The 21,458-nt window shown below is 38.4% G+C and overlaps 1 protein-coding gene across 7 annotated transcripts in view; it reads right to left on the reverse strand.

Annotated features, from left to right (window-relative positions):
• Window positions 1-21,458, reverse strand: part of LOC125232811 (synaptosomal-associated protein 25-like) — an 84,469-nt gene that overhangs the window by 21,793 nt on the left and 41,218 nt on the right. For 4 of the 7 annotated variants that reach the window (XM_048138597.1, XM_048138596.1, XM_048138591.1 and 1 more), the window contains 4 exons: window positions 18,188-18,229; window positions 12,831-12,879; window positions 11,824-11,941; window positions 91-219 (listed from right to left, as the gene is read on the reverse strand). In XM_048138597.1, the coding sequence (XP_047994554.1) occupies window positions 91-219; window positions 11,824-11,941; window positions 12,831-12,879; window positions 18,188-18,229 (338 nt within the window). Of the gene's footprint in view, window positions 1-90; window positions 220-11,823; window positions 11,942-12,830; window positions 12,880-13,850; window positions 13,900-14,737; window positions 14,787-18,187; window positions 18,230-21,458 lie in introns of all 7 variants that reach the window. The other 3 variants (XM_048138592.1, XM_048138595.1, XM_048138593.1) reach the window with 2 other exon arrangements.

Below are 21,458 nucleotides of genomic sequence, written 5' to 3' on the forward strand. Positions count from 1 at the left end.
ACTTACTACAATTTTCTTTTCATTGACAGAAGAAGATACAAGTTTTTTTCAAAGTAGTGACGATATATGCTCTGAGGTGTAGACACTGACCTGCCTATGTATCCAGCCTGTGGACCAATGCCGTTGCGTTCATCCATGACTCGCTGCGGCTGGTTGTTCACCACCTTGCCATCGTCATTGCCTTTCCACGTACCGTCATCCTCCTTGAACGACGCTCCCCTGCAAAACAATATACAGTATTATAAACTTCTTACGAAAACACAACAGTTACGGGAACATAGCAGTTCAACTAAGTAGGTATGAAAAGCGAAATCAACTTTGAACTATTTTTGCAGACATCGTAACCTGTCCAACAACTTTGGTGCAGCATTGTCGCGTTAAATATTATATATGTCCGAAACCAGCGGCCATAGTTAAATAATATTAATAACTGTAACATGAGTCTCAATTGATCATCTACCTAGAAAACACATGCATGAATTCCTTTATTTCTACCATGTTGCACCGAAATTGCTGGAAAAGCGGACGATGTTTGGTTATCTCCGATTCCTTTAGATCACGATTATGATAAATCAGTTCTGGAGATAAGTAAATGTTCTTATCAATCTGATTCTCAGTAATAATATTCGTATTTAAAGACATTATAAATTAGAATAATCATCTTCTTTCTAAACATTACTCCGCTCTAAACAGTAATTATTATTTTTAGCTCAAAGCATTGCGTCCTACGCACAAAGGTAACTTAATTACTTCTACGTAAAATAATTATGACCCTACTGAAGGGCGTAGCAATTATGGGTAAGGTTAACCGGGAAATTTGCGTCTTTTGGAGTTATTTTCTAAATAGAACATCGTAGAACTATGATAGCCCTATTAAGGTGTCATGGCCGATTTCGGCCACAGCGACTGCGTGTTCTGGAACAGACAATTTTAAGAAAGAGAGTGTTGCTGTTCCACTCTCTGGTGTGCCTTTACGTGGCTCGCGTACCCTATCTTATGGCTAAATTTTCGAGCACATTTTGGGCACGTCAGCACACCACCTATATAATTGTAGGTCATTGAGGGTGGCGGGCGGGCTTTAAGCTCATCTCGTTTCCGGTCGAGTTCAATGAGGCATTCAGTTTCAAAGTCCTTTACTCTATCATGAACGAGACGTCGCCATTCGGGCCGCTGCGCTGCCTTCCGCTCCCAGTCAGAGGGCTCAAGTTTGCACCTCTTCATGTGTCTTTTCAGAACATCCTTATATCTTAAGTACTGGCCACCGCTCTTACGCTTACCGCACTGGAGTTCTGAAAAGAAGATGCGCTTCGCCACTCTGCTTTCTGACATCCGAGAAACGTGCCCACACCACCGTAGCTGCCGCCTCATTAGATAAGCCTCAATGCCCCCGACGTTTGCGCGCCTCAGAACATTTGTATTTCTGACTTTGAGGTGATAGCCCTATACATTTATAGTAAACTTCGAACTCAATAACTCTAAAAATGTTCCGTAGAAGATATCTTTAAAAGACGCAATTACTACTCCATCATACGCAAATATCCAGGTGGACCTTATAATGTTTTTACACATTACTCAAAACAATCTATAGTAGTGGTGGGCAAAAGATGTATCATTAGGGGCTAAAATTTGAAGGAATTTCAGAGGCGGACCAGATTTACACCAAAATACATTTTTACTACAGTGCTGGCTATATTAATATCACACATTATTCTCAAGGACAGCTGGCGGGCCGGACTTGGCCCGCGGGCCGTACTTTGCCCCACCACTACAGCTATAGTATTATAGCGAAAAATCTTCGTAGCATTTTGTTACATGTAAATCGCATTAAGTATACGCCGCAGTGAAAGGAGCTTACAGGAGTTAGCAAAGTTTAAGAATAAATTGATATAATTTTTTATGTTGTAAATTTTCTGTTCCTTAAAACAAATTATAAGAGCATAAAGACTGAGACTGACGTCACAACTTTCCCATTGCTACGGTTATACGGTATCTCTCAATCAATAGGCCTTTACATATATGAGAGATGATTTAAGCAGCACCCGAACGGCACTTGCGTTCGTAGCTGTGTAGCCCAATTCGAGAGAGGCTCCCGCGTCCTTACACACGGCAAGTGTATGCTCCCCCAGGTGGGCGGGGGTTGGCTCGTGACGCCTCATGCGTTTCTCTTTCAAAGAGGTACCATAAACCAGGCATTGTCGTGCTTGGATTGACAGTCATGGACAACACGACGCCACGTACGGGCGTAGCACACTAGTTCGATAAACTTTATCGCATCGGTGCGTCCCTATCGCACTTACAAACAGTGCGAAAAGGACGACCTGACGTTTATCACGCGAGCGTGTTTGTCTGCCAGGTCTGTTTGTATTAGTAAAGCTAGTGTGTGTGTGTAATTCTGTATGCTTACTAATAATACCTCCACCATTTCTATTTTAATAGTAATAGTAACCTTTGCAAGGTTGATAAAAACATTTCAGTGTTGGTTTAGGTTCGAAGTCACTCTAACAGGTACACTCGGCCTTTCTTTGTGTGCTATTACTATTATAATAATAGGTTGTAATAATATTGTGAGCCGTCAGGTTGGATTAAATTAACATTCCAAGTCACGCGATATGGTTTGTTTGTAACACGTATTCGAATATGTGTGCCTTTAAATTATAACGTTATTTTAATATACAAAATGTAGGATTAGTATCAAAAACAAGTGACCAAGTACATCGTAAACTTTTGTTACGTTACAAGTAAATTATATTGCCGCATTTTAGCTATCAGTATCTCTTTGACGTCGACTGCACTGCAAAATCTAGGAAAATCCTAGTAGCTACATGATTTCATTACTGATTTATTATGATTATGACCATATCATAGCTTGTAAAACTACATATATCCATAAAAGAGTAATAAGATTTAAGAGCATGTGTAAATGTATTATCTGTTGGTATGCCTAAAAAAAAGACTAGAACTAGACTGTTAAAACAAACCTTAAGTTGTGACAATCTTTATACATACACATACATACATATAATAATGCCTGTATCCATAGATTTACATATATTAAGCTAGATTGAGTTGTTAGGCCAAAAAGTGTGTCCACATGAGAGGGTAAAGTTGGGGCTGGTGTCCCTCTCGCACTTATTGCCACTGTCAAAATCATTTGGATGACGTCATCACTGTCATAATTTGGGGATACCAGTCAATATTCAAAGTTACTACCAAATCTACTAATACCAGTTAAAGGTTTTTTTTAATTGCGCAAATCTTTGGTTTTATGGCTTTATAATAATGGCTTATACCAATTCGTTACAAGGTATTAATACCCTTGGCTCGATATAATACAAAAATAATTTAAGAAGTTTGTAAACTTAGTTATCATACAGGTAAAAATACTACTACTATAGTAATCTCTTTAACACGGGTCACACGTGCGAGAGGGACACCAGCCCCAACTTTGACCCTCTCATGTGGACACACTTTTGCTAGTCTGACAAGAACGCCTTTCTGCACTAGTGATAAGTCAAAAAGCGCTGCGCTGACTGTATGGTTAGCATTATGCTGAGGCGGGACCATTTCGTGGTAAACGATAATTTTTATATTATGTTTTAATAATTAAATGTTTGTATTTTTAATACCTATTGTAATTTACCACGAATAAACGATTTCTATTCTATTCTATTCTATTCTAAAAAAAGTGTGAGCTCAGTCCCTATTGAAAGTCCATGCCTGTATCTCATAAAAGGGTAGGCAGAGCACATGAACTACTAAGATTCAGTGCCAGTCTTTATAACTATGCAAATAAGTTAACACGCTAGTTCCACTGCATTTGTAAACTTGTTGAATACAGCAAAGTAAATTTCACTTTAAACTCGAATTAACAGCTCGAAAAACGATTAAGAGGGGGTAGAGCAGGGAGAATTTTCAGAATCTGTCAAATTACCCCATTACACACACAAACACCCTTCACTCACACTACCTCAATTTACTGTGAAAGGTCAGTGACCCTTAATTTTTTTCAAGAGTGTTATTTTGAGTTTGTAGTCAACTACTGACCTCCTTTGAGAAATTAAAACTGTAAAAAGGGTAGCATACAAGAAGACAGAGAAAAAATACACGTCATCTAGCTTTCCTTCTCTGTTCATGTCTCATGTGACTTAAATTTACCTAAATATGTAGATAACGTTCCTTACTTAGTTGATTGTTTATCTAGGTGTATTTCAAATTACTTTGCACTTCATTCTGCGTTACTTTTCTATAAGTACTTAGATTAAAAATCATCAGCCTGCCTATCCTCGCAAACATTATTCAAAGTCGTCTGTGAAGGCCGATACCTCCAGGCAGACAATTATGGTCGCGTGATAAATGATAAAACATCAGGCTGTCCCTATCGCACTATTTGTACGTACGATAGGGACGGCCCGATGTTTTATCATTTATCGCGCGACCATGATTGCCCTGCAGGTCTTCAGAGGCCTGTGCTGCGCATTACGTATATACGGGTTGTATTAAAGACTATCAGATATTTTCTTTATTCTTTTTGGTCGTTAGGTTTTTTTTATCATTTATTTAAATACAAAAATAAAGTATGTGTATAAAGTAAAAACCTAATGAATAGAGTACAGAGCTAGCAGCAGTCAAGTCAGAGACACAAAGATAGACAGGGAATATCGACGCATATCTTATCCAATACCGCCATTGCCATCTGCATCAGACTCTTGATCTTACCCAATTTCCGAGTCTCTTCTCTTAATTTCAGTTCCTTGAGGTGAAAATGTTGAAACTCATACTTAGTATTAAATAAAACACAAATACATATAAAAATCACAATATAATTTTAAATTATGGCTTAGGCCCTGTACCAGTTGCAGTCGCCACGTCTGTAAAGCACCTTGTAGTTTCTTTTAAATGGCTAAATCCCTAGATGTCATGTCATAAACATCTGTGATGTAACTGAAAATTAAAAAACATCGCTCAAAGATAAGGTTCAAATTAGCATGGCAAAAAATACAGTGCAGTCAAAATACCATCAAAATACGAAAAAGCATATATTATGTCAATGTCAATATCACTGCCGTACACCTGCCGTATGCCGTATTTCAGGCCATAAGGGCTGTTTTCTTAAATATGAAAAAATCTCAAAAGCAGAACTTTAAAAAGACTTTCTTGGAAAATTATTTTGAACTTGATAGGTAGAACAATTTTTAAAAGTTGTACAAAAAAAATCTGAACTAAGTTTGTAACTATATGAAAAGCATTTTTTACCTTAGATTGCATATTTTAGTATCGTAACGAATTTTCTTTCAAATAAAAAGAGAATTATTAGAATAGGTTGACGGTGTCTACCGTAAACTGGGGTTACATTGACCAATTTGGGAATTTAAACTTCTCTAGCTTCTACATTTAATGGGTATTTTTACCTATTAAATGTAGGAGTTAGAGAAGTATAAATTCCAAAATTGGTCAACGTAACGTAAGTAAGAAAGAAAAAAATTGGGACCATCAACTTTTTAAGTCTTTTCCTGCTAAAAATCTAAAAAGGTAACAAATAAGTGATATCAGGATTATTGTTTTCTGTCACGATGCCTGCACGTATCAAATGTTTCTTTTTAACCCAGTGGTTGACTGGTAGAGAATGCCTTAAGGCATTATGTCCACTGTTTGTACTTATTTTTTATGTGTAATAAAGCATAAATAAATAAATAAAATTTACGCAAAAAAAACGATGTAATCAAACTTAAACTGACATTGGGGTTACTTTGATACACTATTTTTTTTGTAACGATAATCGAATGTAATCCCTTACAAAAGTATTTTATCTCAAGAAAAAAAAATGGTTCGCAGAGTCAAATATTACAACTCTTTAACGCTATTTTGGGGTTACTTTGATCAAGAATAAAAATTAACATCTTCAAAAAACCAACTTTATTTGCAATTGTTTCAATATTTATTACAAGAAGAGATCAAATTATCAGCCTCAACAAGTACCGTGACATAATCAACTATGTGTCATTATGGCCAATGTTACCCCATGCCAGTGATCAAAGACACCCCAAAGAGTAAATCATTAGTAGTAAATACCTAGTTTGACTTTATGATACAAAATTCAATACAATGGTATAGCTAAACACATTTCTGGCGAGCTAATATTTACTGTGAACCTTTTACTTTAATACCCACTACGTTAGTTTAGAAGTTTAGTTAAACATGAAAAATAGCAACAAACTATGCTTTTATTTTGACACGTTATCCGCACTGCCCAAGACCATACTTACTTATTCACCGTGTCAGAGCACCATCTAACTATAAAGGTTGGTTAAGGGTTATTATATGTGTAGATTTCATTACCGACTACTCATACATAACATATTAAATCCTTATTTTTTTGGTCAAATAAATATAATATGCTCGTGACAGGTCATATTTTGTTCGCAATCCGAAAGAGTCAACCCTAGCACTTTTCCCTATTCACCCCCTTCCCGACCCTATTCACCCCAACGTTAGAGTGAGCAAAAATTACTAAATGAAACGACATATTTTCAAAGACAAACCGAAGTTCACACTGCCAGAAGATTTTTTGTGTAAAAAATTTGCATGGCATATATAAAAAAACTGCTATCGACGTTCAAAAGTCGGTTTTGGCCCTATTCACCATAAATTACGTTAGTTTATACCCGTTCCGACCCCATGAACCCAAAATCTTTAGAAAACGATGTACTATGTAGCCCAATTTTATTTGGTATTTTGGAGGTAACTAGTAAAAATAATTTAGTTTTACAATTGTGCGAAAATAGATTCTCATTTGGCCGGTTTTTTTACCTGGTCTGGTGGCCTAGTGGTAATAACGTTAGCTGCGTAAGCTGAAGACCCGGGTTCGATTCCCGGCTCAGCCACCGTGGGCCTTGTCGTTTTTTCTTTCGTGTATGATATCTATTTCAATATATGTATAAATGTATGTGGACAGTTGGACACTTTATTGTACATAAGACAAGTTAGGACATAAAAATACAGTATAGTTATAATGTACAAAGGCGACCTTATCCCTATAAGGGATCTCTTCCAACCTTTGAGCGAATTGAAAATTTATTATTCATATAAACTTGAAAAGGAACAAATCAAAAATTATTTAATAAAATAAAATTATTTCTTCCCTAGTTGTATAGTTTCATACTTATGATTTTTATTTTAAAGTAATCCGTTTATATTATAGCAACCATGGATGATTTTTGCGGACAAGTAGAAACGTAGAGGTTGACAGAAGTGTGATTAATATTTCTAAGTGTTAATTTCTTGTATCTAGTCTAACTACGAAGCAATACATTGACGTATAAATTGCGTCCATATACAGAGAGGTCAATCATAAAAATATCACTTTAGGTAAGTTATATATCTTTTATACAATGTGACAAGCATTGACCACACATCCCAATTCACCCCTCTTCCGACCCTAATCACCCCCTTCGTAAACCTATTCACCCCCTTTGCGACCCAATTTCCCCCATTCCTGATCCCATTCACCCCTCAGGCCGCGGATATTTATTCATCCCGTAAAAATTCCCTAACACAGTTGCATCGCTTTCTTCATGAAAACCATTATAAAAATGAAAATATTATGTCTTATGATTTTCTGTTATACATAAACTTTAGAAGTGTATACACATTCAAAAGGATAATGAACGATTAAAATGAGTAAAAATCCAATAAATTTGAACGTCAACTTTGACAGACATGAAACTGTAAATATATTATTTTCCTACTGTGATTGCGGAAAATAGAAGGAATATGTCAAGAAATATAATAACATTATATACCCCCGGAACCGTTTTCACCCCAAATGACGGTATTTATTAAATTGTCATTATGTATAATGTCGGGAAATACGGAACCCTACACTGACGCGCTCTTGGTCGGTTTTTCTTCTTAATGCTAAAGAGATAATAAAAAATTACACCTCTCAATTTATACTTAATAAGTTTTTTATGCAAGAATTTAATTTTTGGCACAAGCTATTATCGCCGACTGTACCTTTCTTTCAACAATCATCTATTGCTCTCCGAGACATTTCTAAAATCCCCTGACTCAATGGGGATACGACGTTTCATAACAGAGTTCCTATGATCACCTTTCTGCTTCATCATCAGATTAGCTCCATGATACCATAATATTACATTGTCACTTGATTTACATATGTGTGCAAAATTTCAGCTCAATCGGAAACCAGAAAGTGGGTCAAATTTAGCTTCTACGTTTTGACTCAAACTAACATACCTAGTAACAAGGCAAGTTGAATAAAAGCTTGTATAAAGGCTTCTGATACTAGATTTGCAATAAGTTTACTTGTCATAATTTAAGAATAAATGAGACAGACATATCCAATGAAAAGTCTACACCGTTTTCGTGAACTGTCAAATCACCTCATACAATTTACGGCTGTAAGGCAACCAGGTAAGGTTTGTTATTGCACTTTAATTACATATTAATGATTTCTAGCCCGTAAGATATATATTTGCTTTAACAATGGATAGATATTTATGCGGGTGAGAGTGTAATTTAGGTTTTTATAAGGAATCAAATATTTTTAAGCGACCCGATAAGATATTTATGCGGATAAGGACTCTCCCACATCTACCGTCTTGCGATCGTAGTGTCGGGCCAACTGTATGGCTAAGCCGCGCTGACGCGGCGTCTTTTTCCATACAGTTGGCCCGAAACTACGCTCGCGAGACGCTAGAAAGAGAGACGATGTTTTTGCCGATCACGGAGCATCACAAATTTTTGCCGGGAACATGTCGTCATATACCTACTTATGGCCCCCTATAGAAAATCAGATATTTTTGCACGGCCGTTCATAGACATTTATGCTGGTCACCAGCTGGTATTCCATGAATATTTGGTCTAGTTGAGTGGAGAAGTACCATTCAAAACAAGCGCTTTCTAAACAACGATGTATTTTCGTACTTTATAATTATTATTGTTTTCAACTTACGATTACGTGTTCGCGGTATGCACAGAGTAAATCTTTAATGAAATTGAGACATTTTTTTATATATAATTAAATTTGAACCAGAAGCACTATACCTATACCCGTTCGCATTCCCCTTTTTTCTATTCTAAGTAAGAATCGATTAATAAGTATCTGAATATGTATGGATAAATTAAATTGTAATTGTTTACATACAACCTGTGAAGTTTGGTTGACAACATTTGACGTAGGTGCTGTCATATATATTTTTAAAATGACGTACTGTTAATACCAGCGTAATGAAAATGTATTCCAATGAGTAAAAGAAAACATGAAACTTTTTTCAATTTAACCGAACTAGAATGAAATCATTTATACTCATTCGGTTGTGTTCATTATTTTCTTTAATAATGTGATATATTTTTATTTATTTTTTATGCACAAGTCATGCACCTTTAAACTTTAAATGAGATTGGATCTCCACCTGACATATTTGATTTACCCTATTTATTTTGAGCACAGTTTTACACTGGTATGGTTTTTCGTGTACGTACACTATTTTCTGTCAAAATATTTGTCAAATTTAATTGTCAACGCGGAGCGACCGGCGACACGTCTGCCTCCGATGAGCCGCTCACGGCATCTAATCGAAAGGAGAATTCTGACAGCAATGGCGAATGTATGGAAATTTTACGATAGTTTAAATTTAAGGTAAAATTTCTTTGTTGCCTTTGAGAGGAAAAATATAAAAAACGTCAAAACTTCTAGTCCATTTATCTGGCTTTTAGAATCACTTAATGTTATAACTAAAGTATTGAATTTTTTTAACAAAGTTTACTAAACGGCAACATACGTTTTTCTCATTTTAGGTCAACTTTGCGTGGGTTTATTTATTATACCTTTAATAATTAGAGATTCTGAATAGTCAAAAGTTGTAGACACACTCTTTAAGATAATAACTACATTTATTTTATTTCATTTAATTTAGAAATGTGAGCAGCATTTGTTAAACGCCGAATGCACTTTTCGAGGATTTCGTACGACCCCCTCTTAACAGCTTAAGCCTACTAGTGTCAGTTTAGTGTTTACAAGTTTTACAACCAACAGGTTACGCACGCCACCATGGCTGACCTTTGGAAAACGAGAGTCAACGGCACGGAATGTGGGCACGCTGCCAAGCGCCCCTTGACTTCATTCATGATTTGGTAGCCATTCATAACTGGGAAAATCTGAACGCTTGAATTTTTAGGTTATGTTTTATTCAGCATGGTAAGCTCGGCCATATTGGGTATTGTTTCTTAGTCGCAAATTTTCCAGCCAATCCTACTGACTGCGCCAAGTGCGCCATGTTAAAGTACTCGGGGAGTGACAATCAAATACAAGTTCAAGACTGATGTTCAGTGGATATCCATTTATTCATCGCTTACCCACAACCCACAAGCATGAATATTTATTTGCGTCAACAGTTTTTTTTTCTACTATTTTTTTTAGTCTCTAGTAGAACAAAATATCGAATGTGCCATTAAGTAAATATATCCTATCATCTGTTATAGGTAATTAAGTAGATACACGTATCCAAGACACTGATACTAAAAATGAAAAAGTTGTTTTTAAGTGTGAGTTTTTGTTTGTAACCTCATCCGTACATTTGTAAGTCAATGTAACAGCAAACAATGTAATCGCTTTCAGATTTGAACTTTTAACCAATGAATATTATTTGTCAACAGATTGAAACCTTCCAAACATTTAAGTCGCATCGCAAAATTGTTGAAAAAGAAATTATCATATTAAAGGCAGTTTTACTTGGAAAGCTGTGATTTCAGTCAAATAAGGGGACAACCTAAATGAATTCCCTAGATTGTAATAACATTTTCAAATTGTTTAGGTACATACTTCGCAAGATTTCTAACTTTGAAACAAGATAACTAACTTAGGGTTTTCCCAAATCTCTTGGCGTGGAATCGGTGCTAGTCGCCCAAAAATCGCTCATTCGTCAAATAGCGACCAAAAAGCGAAAGCCGATTCGGCGTCGATAGATTTGGGGAGACCCTAAGGCACTTTCGGCATGGCACGTCAATGGATCGCCTAACATGTCTAAGGCCTCTTGGTAATGCAAAAATGCCTGTGACTTAAATCTTGACATATGAAACTATAAAGATTCAGTTTTTTAAATTTTGCCTATCAACGGTAATTTATCTCATATTTTGTGTGTATTTTTGATATTAACGCATACTTGTACTTACTTAATGGATCATTAGTAAAAGCCCTACGGAACATATTTTCATATGATTTAAGTAGTTAAAAAATACTAAGTTCTTTTATTTTGTCATAAAAAAAGAATTCAGCACGCAATGTATTGCTACTTATTTTTCAAAAATTAATTACGCTCTAGTATAGTTAGGACCAAACTTATAATTACTTGTTGTATGGGTTCTGAGCACTAAAACCTTGGTCTGGTTAAAGAGAAAAATACACACTGTATTCGAGCAGTTCTCAAAAAGTTTGTACATAGCCACGTCAGCAAAAAAGCAGATATATACAGGATAATTGTTATAATTAAGAAAATATAGATACTAGAGAACCTTAATGACGAAATAAAACTTACTAAAATTTCAATTCGTCAAAAAAATCTTGGTAACAAAATAGGAATAATAAAAACAAATTTAACTTTTTCCTTAATTTTTGTACAAACTTTTTCAGGCTGCTGCGGGCCGATTTTTGAGTCACACGCGTTCGAATTCAGAAAATTGTCACTGAAAATAATAGGCAAGTCACCGTTTTTTAACCGGTATTTTAGTGACAGTGAGACTCAATGATCGGCCCCCTGATTGTTCATTTAATAAATTGAAAAAAAAAAGTGTGTGTGTACTTACTTGTTGCACGGCAGCACGCAAATCCCGCAGCACTTCTCCATGCCGGAAAGATTTTTCTCAGCCTCCCGCATGTCCGCGTTGATCTGGTCCATGCCCTCCTCGATCCTGTCCAATTGTTCTGCCCACACACACACAAACGCTTTAGAACCGCCCTGCCAGACCACCCGCCAGTGTGTCAAGCGCCTAACCAGACTAACGCGATCTTTATTCTGATTCTCTTGTAAATTCTCAACGCTCTCGACAATCCCGAACTAAGTGTAAGACAGTTGCTTGAAATTTAATTATTAACTAGTTACTTATCATGCAGCGTTTTTTTTTAATTTTGCTCTAAGTGTAAGGGATCATCCACATATTACGTCACACCAAATTTCAGGTTTTTGGACCCCTCCCCCCTCCGCGTGACATAACGCTTTTTTGTATCCCTTTAACAGGGATTGTCACATTTAGTATGACCCCCCCCCTTACACTGTGACGTAATATATGGATGACGCCTAAGCAGCTATTTCTTTTTACTATTTGAGAGTCTCTTTTATGTCTTACACTTGATCTGGAAATAACTAAATTGAACATTACCTTTAGTATCATGATGTATGTGCTGAGACTAAGTGATAACATTTAATTACCATACTCGTAGTGTCTAACATTTAGATTCTTATAATACTAAAACTCATGCAATTAACAGCAAGATTGAAGAACGTGCATAGCTAGATGCGTGAGAAAAAACTAAAGAAAACAAACGGCACTTTTAACATACTGTTTTTCTATTTAAACTCCGCGTCCCGTTCACGAGGAAAATGTGAGAGCGGAGACTTCAAATTTAATCTACTTATGGTCATGATAAATTTACCTTCATTTTTATCCTTTAGAAAATTACTTGTTAGCATTTCGAATCGTTATTTAAAGTCAAAAATTCATCGCCATTCAATAAAATTTTCAAAATCTGAACTGGCATGTCAGACAAAAGCTCGACTAAAGTGTGATGTAAAATAGTACTACTGGATGCTTACCGCCCTGTTCATCCAGCATGACCAGGGTTTTCATGCCCACCTCGTGACTCTACAACACAATAATGATGTCACTATAGCTCGCCAAACGAATGCAGTGAGCGGCGCGCGCGCACGGGGTAGCGCTCGCGCGCGCTAGTCGGGCGGGCGCGCTAGCTGTAGCGCTAGCGCCGCGCGCCCGAGCGACCAGCGCCGCGCCGGCGCCGTGCGCGCGCGCCGCGGGCGCGGCATCGCGTGCGAGGGCGCAACGCGGCGGGACAACTCAACTCAACACAATCAAACATAACTAAAAACAAAACAGAAAATACATGACATGAACCAACATGGCGCGCTCGGCGAGGGCGGCCGCTCCTTCGGCGATGATGGTAACATAAATCAATTTAGCAAATGAGCGTCCATAAAGCCATTCCTAAATGATAAGTGATTTTAGCAAAACAGTTGACTTAGTTGAAGAAGAGAAATGAACAATCTAATATGTAGTGTGGCGAGGAGCGAGCGGCGAGACCGGCGCCTGCGGTCCCGCCTGTCGCCAGCTAACAGTTACCTACAGTACACGCTAACATTAACAGTACGCTGCTAGCCATGGATGTGAGGCGTATACCATTTAATCTATACGGAACAGACACACTCGGTAAACGCGCATTCATTTCAGTTACCGCAGTATCAGAGAAGAGAACAGTAGATTCGGAAAGAGAAATAAATATACCTATAAAAAGCGTTCCGATAGATACATATCAACGGAAGAACTAAACAGATTGCGCAGCTCATTCAAATTAAATCTTCAGCAAATAGAGTTACAGTTTTTGGCGACAATTAGCAACGAACGGCCATCGGGCTTATCTATTTACACTATGTTTTCAAAATCATCCCCATCGAAACAAAGAAACACACGCAACATCGATCTCAGATAAGTCGTTAGTCAAGAGAAACGTCAAAGAAAAACAAAGAGATTACTGTTTTAACTGCACATTCAACACAGACGTTCTCACGGTTCGACTACCCACGTGTCAGTTTAACTCTTACCGCCCTGGTGACTCAACATATGAAGCGCTTGCCCCCCGGCGTCCTCGCTCTATACATAAAATACAAATCAAAATAATATATCGTAGGAGAGAGAGTATCGGGTGTGTGGGTGGCGGGGTGCGGTGCGCCGTAAGGGGTGGCCCGCGCGGGGGCCGTGCGTGGCGGCAGCGTGTGCGCTGCGAGCGTGGCGAGGCAGCGAGCGTGGCCGTGCGCGAGCGCCGAGGGCGGCGCGCGGCCGCGGCTCACACGCAGGGCGCCGCGCGCCGCCGTCGCCGCGACCTAACACACACTACTCGATCAACAACGACATGCATGCAGTGAAGCTTGCAAGTAAAACCAGATAAAGTTTCATTTGTGCTCAGTTTCATATGAATCATGATTATTTTGTGTGATGTTAAGAGTCGTGCGTTGAGGAGAAGCGTTTCGAATTTACTTCGCTCGTTTATTACGATCGTTGCATGTGATTTAGGTACAGTTGTAAATTTTAGAGTCAAGTACGAACATCTGAAATGCAGGATGTAACATCAGATTATAGTTTGTATGTCAATTCGCTCGATCTGCTAGCCGTGGAAGTTAGATAGCACTCGATGTCGAGTTGTGCAAGTGGTGTAAAATAACTACGGAACCAATAAAGTATACAAAGATGTGGGTATTCCATGGTTAGTCTGAGTATGAAGTATCAATACATGTTAATTGGGATCGAGAAGGCCCGCACCTTTGTATTTAGTAGTGACGAAATTTTAAATACTTATTGAGATACCCCCTTGGAGTCTTCTACGACGAGCCCATCGGGTCAGCTGAAAGCCCTACGACGCTTGAACAAGGTTAGCGAAAAAGGCAAAATAGATAATTGTAAAGTAGTGTTGCAAATGTTGCAGATCACTCACCTCCCTGGTCGTCTAGAGCGACCAGAGTTCGAATGCCGGCCTCCTTGCTCTACACCAGCCGCAGAAACAAAAAGTCACAGAGCATTGTTAGTTGTGAGGGGTACGGTGGAGTGTGCGCGCCGCGCCGGCCGCTCGGCGCCGCGTGAGTTCGTGTGCTGAGTCCATGAGCGTATCGGATGCGTATATACATAGTGCCGCTCAAGGAGGACTTCCAGCTCCTATGCTTCAATATGTACACGTGTCTAACAGAGCCCAAGGTGGCGGCAGCGTGGGGAGTGAAGATCCTCCTTGGCGTCTTGAACTGTGTTGTTTAGAGTCATGAAGAGTCTGTACGGTGTCTTCAATGCTGTATTGCGTGAACATACATATTTAACTGCACAGACAATATCATGGCGTAACCAATTTGTTCGTATAAAAGTAATGTCAAATAACGTACTGAAAACTTACTTAAAAATAGGTTAGTATTTGAAAATTATTGAACTGAGGTAATTTTCCTAATCGATACATAAAAAATAAACAAATACAAAACTGAAGAATGTAAATACGGATATCAATCTGGTCTGTATTTGGTGTGAGAGTCGGATAGGTGTAGCTCGATATATAATTGTTGGAGTCCAGTGGCAGGTATGGGGGTGTGCTCACGCCCACATTGGTAGTATTGTGAATGTTCGAGAAGGCATGAAAACAACATAATAGATTAACAGTCAACAACAGAGAGCAGCCACTACACAGAGACCTACAATACAAATTCAACTAAAACAGGATAGAACGAACATAGACACTGAGCAAGATCCCTCCTGATCGGAGCAGTGAGTGCTGGGAAGTAGGTTACAGTCGGAGCGAGCGCGAACGTGTTCTCGTGTTCGCGTCGCGTCGGTGGAAACAGTCGTGAAGATAGAGGTCGCTAGAGATAGGTTCAGAGAAATGGTAGAGGGTACAGTCCAAGTTTGCAAGGGGTCGAAGCAAGCCCAAGCACAAAGTTAAGGTACTCTTGGATGGGGAAGCGCACATAATGGGGTGACACTAAAGGGGATCTAACATCTGAGAAGTATCTTGTTCTAGTCGGGGTAATATGCTTCAGACATTAAAGGGGTGTGAACTTCATGCTTTGGAAAAACATCGCAGTTACGAGCTTCAAACAGTTAGGAGCTGACGGTTATGCCTTGTCCTGTGTTATCTTGTTTTTTGTATTTTATTAAAATAACAAAGCGTAACTTTGCGAGATTATCTTCGTTAATTAACTATCAGCACCGGGGCGGTGGGCCCGTAGGGTTAAACTTGACATAAAATATACATATACTACTAACAACACAAAGGACTATAGAGGTATCTAACATTTTTGGACACATCAAGGCACGGAACATGCAACACCCAATAATTTATGCATGGTAATTTGTCCAATATAAATATACATAATATATTCCGCTGGACAGAGGTATAAACAAAAAATATAAGATATATAACTGGTCTACAATAAATATATACACATAGATTAAATATATAAGATAATGTAGCGACATCGATACACAACAGCCAGGGTTAGCAGAGGCTGCGCCCTACGGGTGGGTCGGGCGTCGGAGACCAACCGAGCTTGGGGCCGACCAGGACATCCGCTATACCCCTCACTCCCTCGCATCGAGAACACCTCTCTCACAGATGATCACAAATAATCACATAACGAACTCAACAACTCAATAAACACTTAAAACTATGGGATGAGGGGAAACAAAAAGAACGCGTCTAAGAATACAAATCCGCACAGTTCGTTGTCTCAATGGCTACACTATGGGAACTCTGGACGAGTTCACGCTCGCTTGCAATTTAGAAAGTATTAATACACATTGGTCAATAGGATACACAGATTAGTTGGTTTGAAATTGATATAAAAAGGACGGGATATCGAATATTTTATTAAAACCTTCGTGATTTCCATCGTCGGTGCGAAAATAAATTTTCCGCCATTAGCGGTCGTAATTTTTCATCTGTCTTCGTCGATGGAAAACTTAATATTCAATATCAAAGTCCGCTTTTGATATCAAATTCTTGACAAGTGAAGATACATCAACGGGAACAGAAAGAGAGCATCGTTAGAACTCAAACGTTAAGATGAAGTGATATTGGGAGGTATTCTCGACATTTTCAATCATGTCTCTCCCTTTCTTTGTCCAAATTTTAATTAAACTTCAAAATATTATTTTATATGTTTAAAACTGCCATAAATAGGGATATATTTTAAATTGTGCAACCTTTAGCAGAAAGCTCAGTTACAATAACCTTTTAGTTATGGACGCAACACAGGATACACCGAAAAATCTGTATAATTTTTCGTTGTTTTTTCTGCGTGTGTGCGTCTATAAATTGACTTGACATGTGAGTGACTATAGATAGTACAGATATTTAGAACGCGCGGTATAAAAATGGTCCATCAATTGTAAAATAACAAGAATGGATACGGGTGAAAGGTCAAACGTCAGTTATATGCGACGACAAATGCAGTAACCTATACAGATCGGGATATTTATAGCCCAGATCAATATCAAGGGGTATCAAAAATTTATCTGACATTTCCATGAGTTACAGATTTAAGCCCTATTGTAGACGGTCCAAGAACTTGCATGTAATTTTAGTTTGCGGAGAGGAGAAATAAGTATATTTTGGAGGAGGAGAAATAAGTATATTTTTCCCTCACTAGCTCGGAAACAAGTGTTTTGTCCTTTAATACCAGCGCGTAAAAACGCATTTTATCCACTAGTGGGTAAAGTAATTTGATCTTGAATAAAGTCAAATTAACTGCTTTAAAATTGATAAAAGTAGGTGAATCTAGTAATTAAGATGATTTACCACCTGTGGAACTACTGGAAGCAGTGATAAACGCATTTTTTTGCATTGTAGTTTCCTCGCTATAGTGAGGGGAAAAGTTTTGTGTTACACTCGGGTGCAAAAAAATGTATTTTACTACTCGTGTGTTAAAAAACTCGCAAGTTCAGGATTCTATTTCGAACACTCGCTTCGCTCGTGGTTCAACTATAGAATCCTTTCTCTTGCTCGTTTTTCAATTCCACACTCGGCGTTAAAATACAACTTTGCCCCTTTGTATAACAAATAACTATTTGTTGATCGATTGATTTGATTGCAGTTTGTAACAAAAATTGCATGAAAGTTTTGGGACTTTATTTTGGCAATTTATGGCAGTTTTAAATTATGTCGAAGTCTAGTGAAAGGTCCCACTTTGTCGCTTACCAATGCTTGTATTCTTGTACGAATAACTTTTTTTTTTTTTTTTTTTAGTTTTTTCGCCAAACCTACGTTTAACGGCGAACCTACGTTTAACGGTGAAACCTATCATAGCGTCTTTGTGCCAAGCGGTAATGGGACATTTTACTTGGAAACGACACATTTCAGTAATATTAGGTACATTTAATTAAGTGAAGTATTTTAGCGACATCTTACCTCCTCGCATAGTTGCATCATACGCCTGGTGGAGTCCAATGACTGAAATCAATCAAGCATTTATTAAATACTTTTATAAAAAAAAAAAAAGTATTAAGAAAAACCTCTTACGCAGATTGATCTAGCTCAAGCATATAGCACAAGTAAATGGTTTTATCGGGATTCGAGCCCAGGGCCACCGGCTTCATAGATAGGTTTAGACTATTCATTACTTATGTATGTGCTTATGTATTTGTTTGTAGGTATGTACAGTCACCGGCATAAATTAGTGATGATATGTACCTTGTCCCATTAAAATCTTGTTTGAAATGTCATACGAAGTTGTCAAATGATTAAAAGCGACAAGGTACAGAAATCATCACTTATTTTTGCCAGTGACTGTACCTACGTTATGTTTTATCTTAGGTACCTATAGTACAGATGTAGTGCATAGTTTTCCATCATGTCGGAAACGCTCGTAATTTGTCGTGCTAGTTCGTAACGTCAACGTTAGTACTTCTTATACTGAGACTGACTGAAATAGCATGACACGTATTATTGGTACTTATAATAAAGTTTCAAAAGTCTATTCAGTGTTTAGTTTTTCTAAACCACTCATATCTGAACCTACTGCACATTAAAATATGTGACACTAGCTTTTTCCCGCGGCTTCGCTCGAGTTAAATTCGAAAATTGTGGAAAGCTCCATACAAAATTCCTCCACTCCTTTAAGGGAAGTGGGGGGTTAGAGAGAGACAAAAAGTAGCCTATGTCACTCTCCATCCCTTCAACTATCTCCACTTAAAAATCACGTCAATTCGTCGCTCCGTTTTGCCGTGAAACAGGGACCAACAAGCAGACACACACTTTCCCATTTATGATATTAGTATGGATAATCTGGGTAAAGGGACTTATTGTCGATGGCGCTTACGGCGTTATGAGCGATGTTCGTGTACAAATACGACGCCGCAGGACGTAAGCGCCATCGACAATAAGGTACCTTTACCCAGATAACGTCACATATCGTCAAATAGCCCCGTAGAGACCGGTAGGTCGCAAAGTTCAACACCTCCGATAGAGGTCGACCGAACTTTTCCGGCCGATTGAAATCAAAGGGAAAGATAAAAAGGTTGTATAAACGTGACAAATCTGCGGGAACGTGGTGGCAATGTATTTGATAAGAATAATATCACCGTTAGAATCTCATCGATTTAAGAGATCGTAGCACATTTTGCAAATACAAAAGCAACAAGATATATCTAGTCCTGTAATAGGTTTCATTGTAAAGAAATAGAACAAAACATTTTTTGTATAAAAATCTTGATTTCGCTGAATATTGTAACTATGGCATTTGAAGCTGCCATATATAAACTAACTAGCTTTTTCCCGCGGCTTCGCTCGCGTTTTGCCGTGAAAGACGGACAAACAAACAGACACACACACTTTCCCATTTATAATATTAAGTATGGATCTATGCTGTTTTAAAATGAGAGCATATGAGAGTCTACGCTTGTATGGATAATAGAGTTTACTGCGGTGCAGATATCGGATAAATATAACGAACATCTACGGTTTTGTATTTAAACCTGAAAACATGGTAGAATTAGCAATCCATACTAATATTATAAATGCGAAGGTGTCTGTGTCTGCTTGTAGGTCCCTGTTTCACGGTAAAACGGAGCGACAAAGTGTTTTTTTCATAGATTTAGATATATTAAGCTAGATTGAGTAGTTAGGCCAAAAAGTGTGTCCACATCAGAGGGTAAAGTTGGGGCTGGTGTCCCTCTCGCACTTATTGCCACTGTCAAAATCATTTGAATGACGTCATCACTGTCATAATATAGGGATACCAGTTAATATTCAAAGTTACTACCAAATCTACTAATACCCAATTAAAGGTTTTTTTTTAATTGAGCAAATCTTTGGTTTTATGGCTACATAATAATTCGTTACAAGGTAATAATACCCTTGCCTCGATAATACAAAAATAATATAAGAAGTTTATAAACTTAGTTATTATACAGGTACTACTACTATAGTAATCTCTTACTACTTCTCTAAAATGGGGGGGGGGAGTATGATGGAGCACTCCGCAATTTTTGAATTTGACGCAGGCGTAGCCGCGGACAAAAGCTAGTTCAGTACAAATCAGAGGCGAACATATAAAGGTTGTATAACCGTGATAGATCTGCGGGATCGTGGTAAGTGTTTGATAATGCCCCAGTTAATGGCTGATCGGTTTAACTCAAGCACGTTTTGAACTTTGTCGATGGCAGGTTTGAGAGGAATCACGAATAACTGAGTTTTAAATTGAATTCTAAATTTAAAAACCAAGGATAGCACATCATTGCCGCGAGGTATACTACCGGTCCTTCTTGAAATTAATAAATACAAGAAAATTTTTTTTTTCAACTATACGCGAAATCCAGAAAAATATATACCTCTAGTTATGACATTTTAGTCTCAAAATGGGATCAGGAATATGCTCATATGCTGTTAAAATCTCTCGCAATGCTCACGGCACGAGCACCGTGAATAACCGTGATAAGCCTGCATGATGGTTCTGGAATTTGTTTGATAATACCCCAGTTTGTGGTCGATCGATTTAAGCCATTTAAAGCCGGGCACGTTCTGAACTTTGTCGATGGCAGATCGGAGACGAATAACGAACATCTGCTTTTAAAATTGAATTCTAAATGGATTTTTTAATGGAAAATATTAGTCAGCGTGTGATAATTCTGCGGGGTTTTTGCGGCAAGATATTTGATAAAATATTATAAGTATAAAATCCAATCATCGGCCAATTGATTTAAGCTGGGCAGATTTTGAAGTTTATTCGTATAATTTTGTGGCTGATCTACTTTGACAGGTTTCCCTTCTTATCCTTCTATAATCCTAATATATATCCTCCATAATACCTCTGCTACACTATGCTCCTCGCGCTGCCCCTCTCGCTGGTCCTCGCGCTGCCGCGATGTTGCCCTCTCCGGTCACACACTGCCCTACTCGCGCGATAATCGCACTAGGTTGTTGCCGGCCCTTTGACTCGCGCCAAAAAATCGACAAAATAGGGAGCGGTGGGCATGACGAGGAGCATGACGAACGGCATGACGACTAGCGCGGCCACACTATGCCTCTGCCTACTTCCCTCGCTACTTCCCACGCCGCTCGTCGTGTGCCAGAGGTATATGGGAAAGGCCTGAGTGGACGCTCGGTGAGGAGCGTTCGGCGGGCCGTGCAGCGGGGAAACCCTATGCAGCGTCGACTTACGCCGTGTCTTGCGTGGGCGACG

Source organism: Leguminivora glycinivorella, chromosome 13, assembly GCF_023078275.1.
Source record: "Leguminivora glycinivorella isolate SPB_JAAS2020 chromosome 13, LegGlyc_1.1, whole genome shotgun sequence".
Classification (NCBI taxonomy): Eukaryota; Metazoa; Arthropoda; class Insecta; order Lepidoptera; family Tortricidae; genus Leguminivora; species Leguminivora glycinivorella.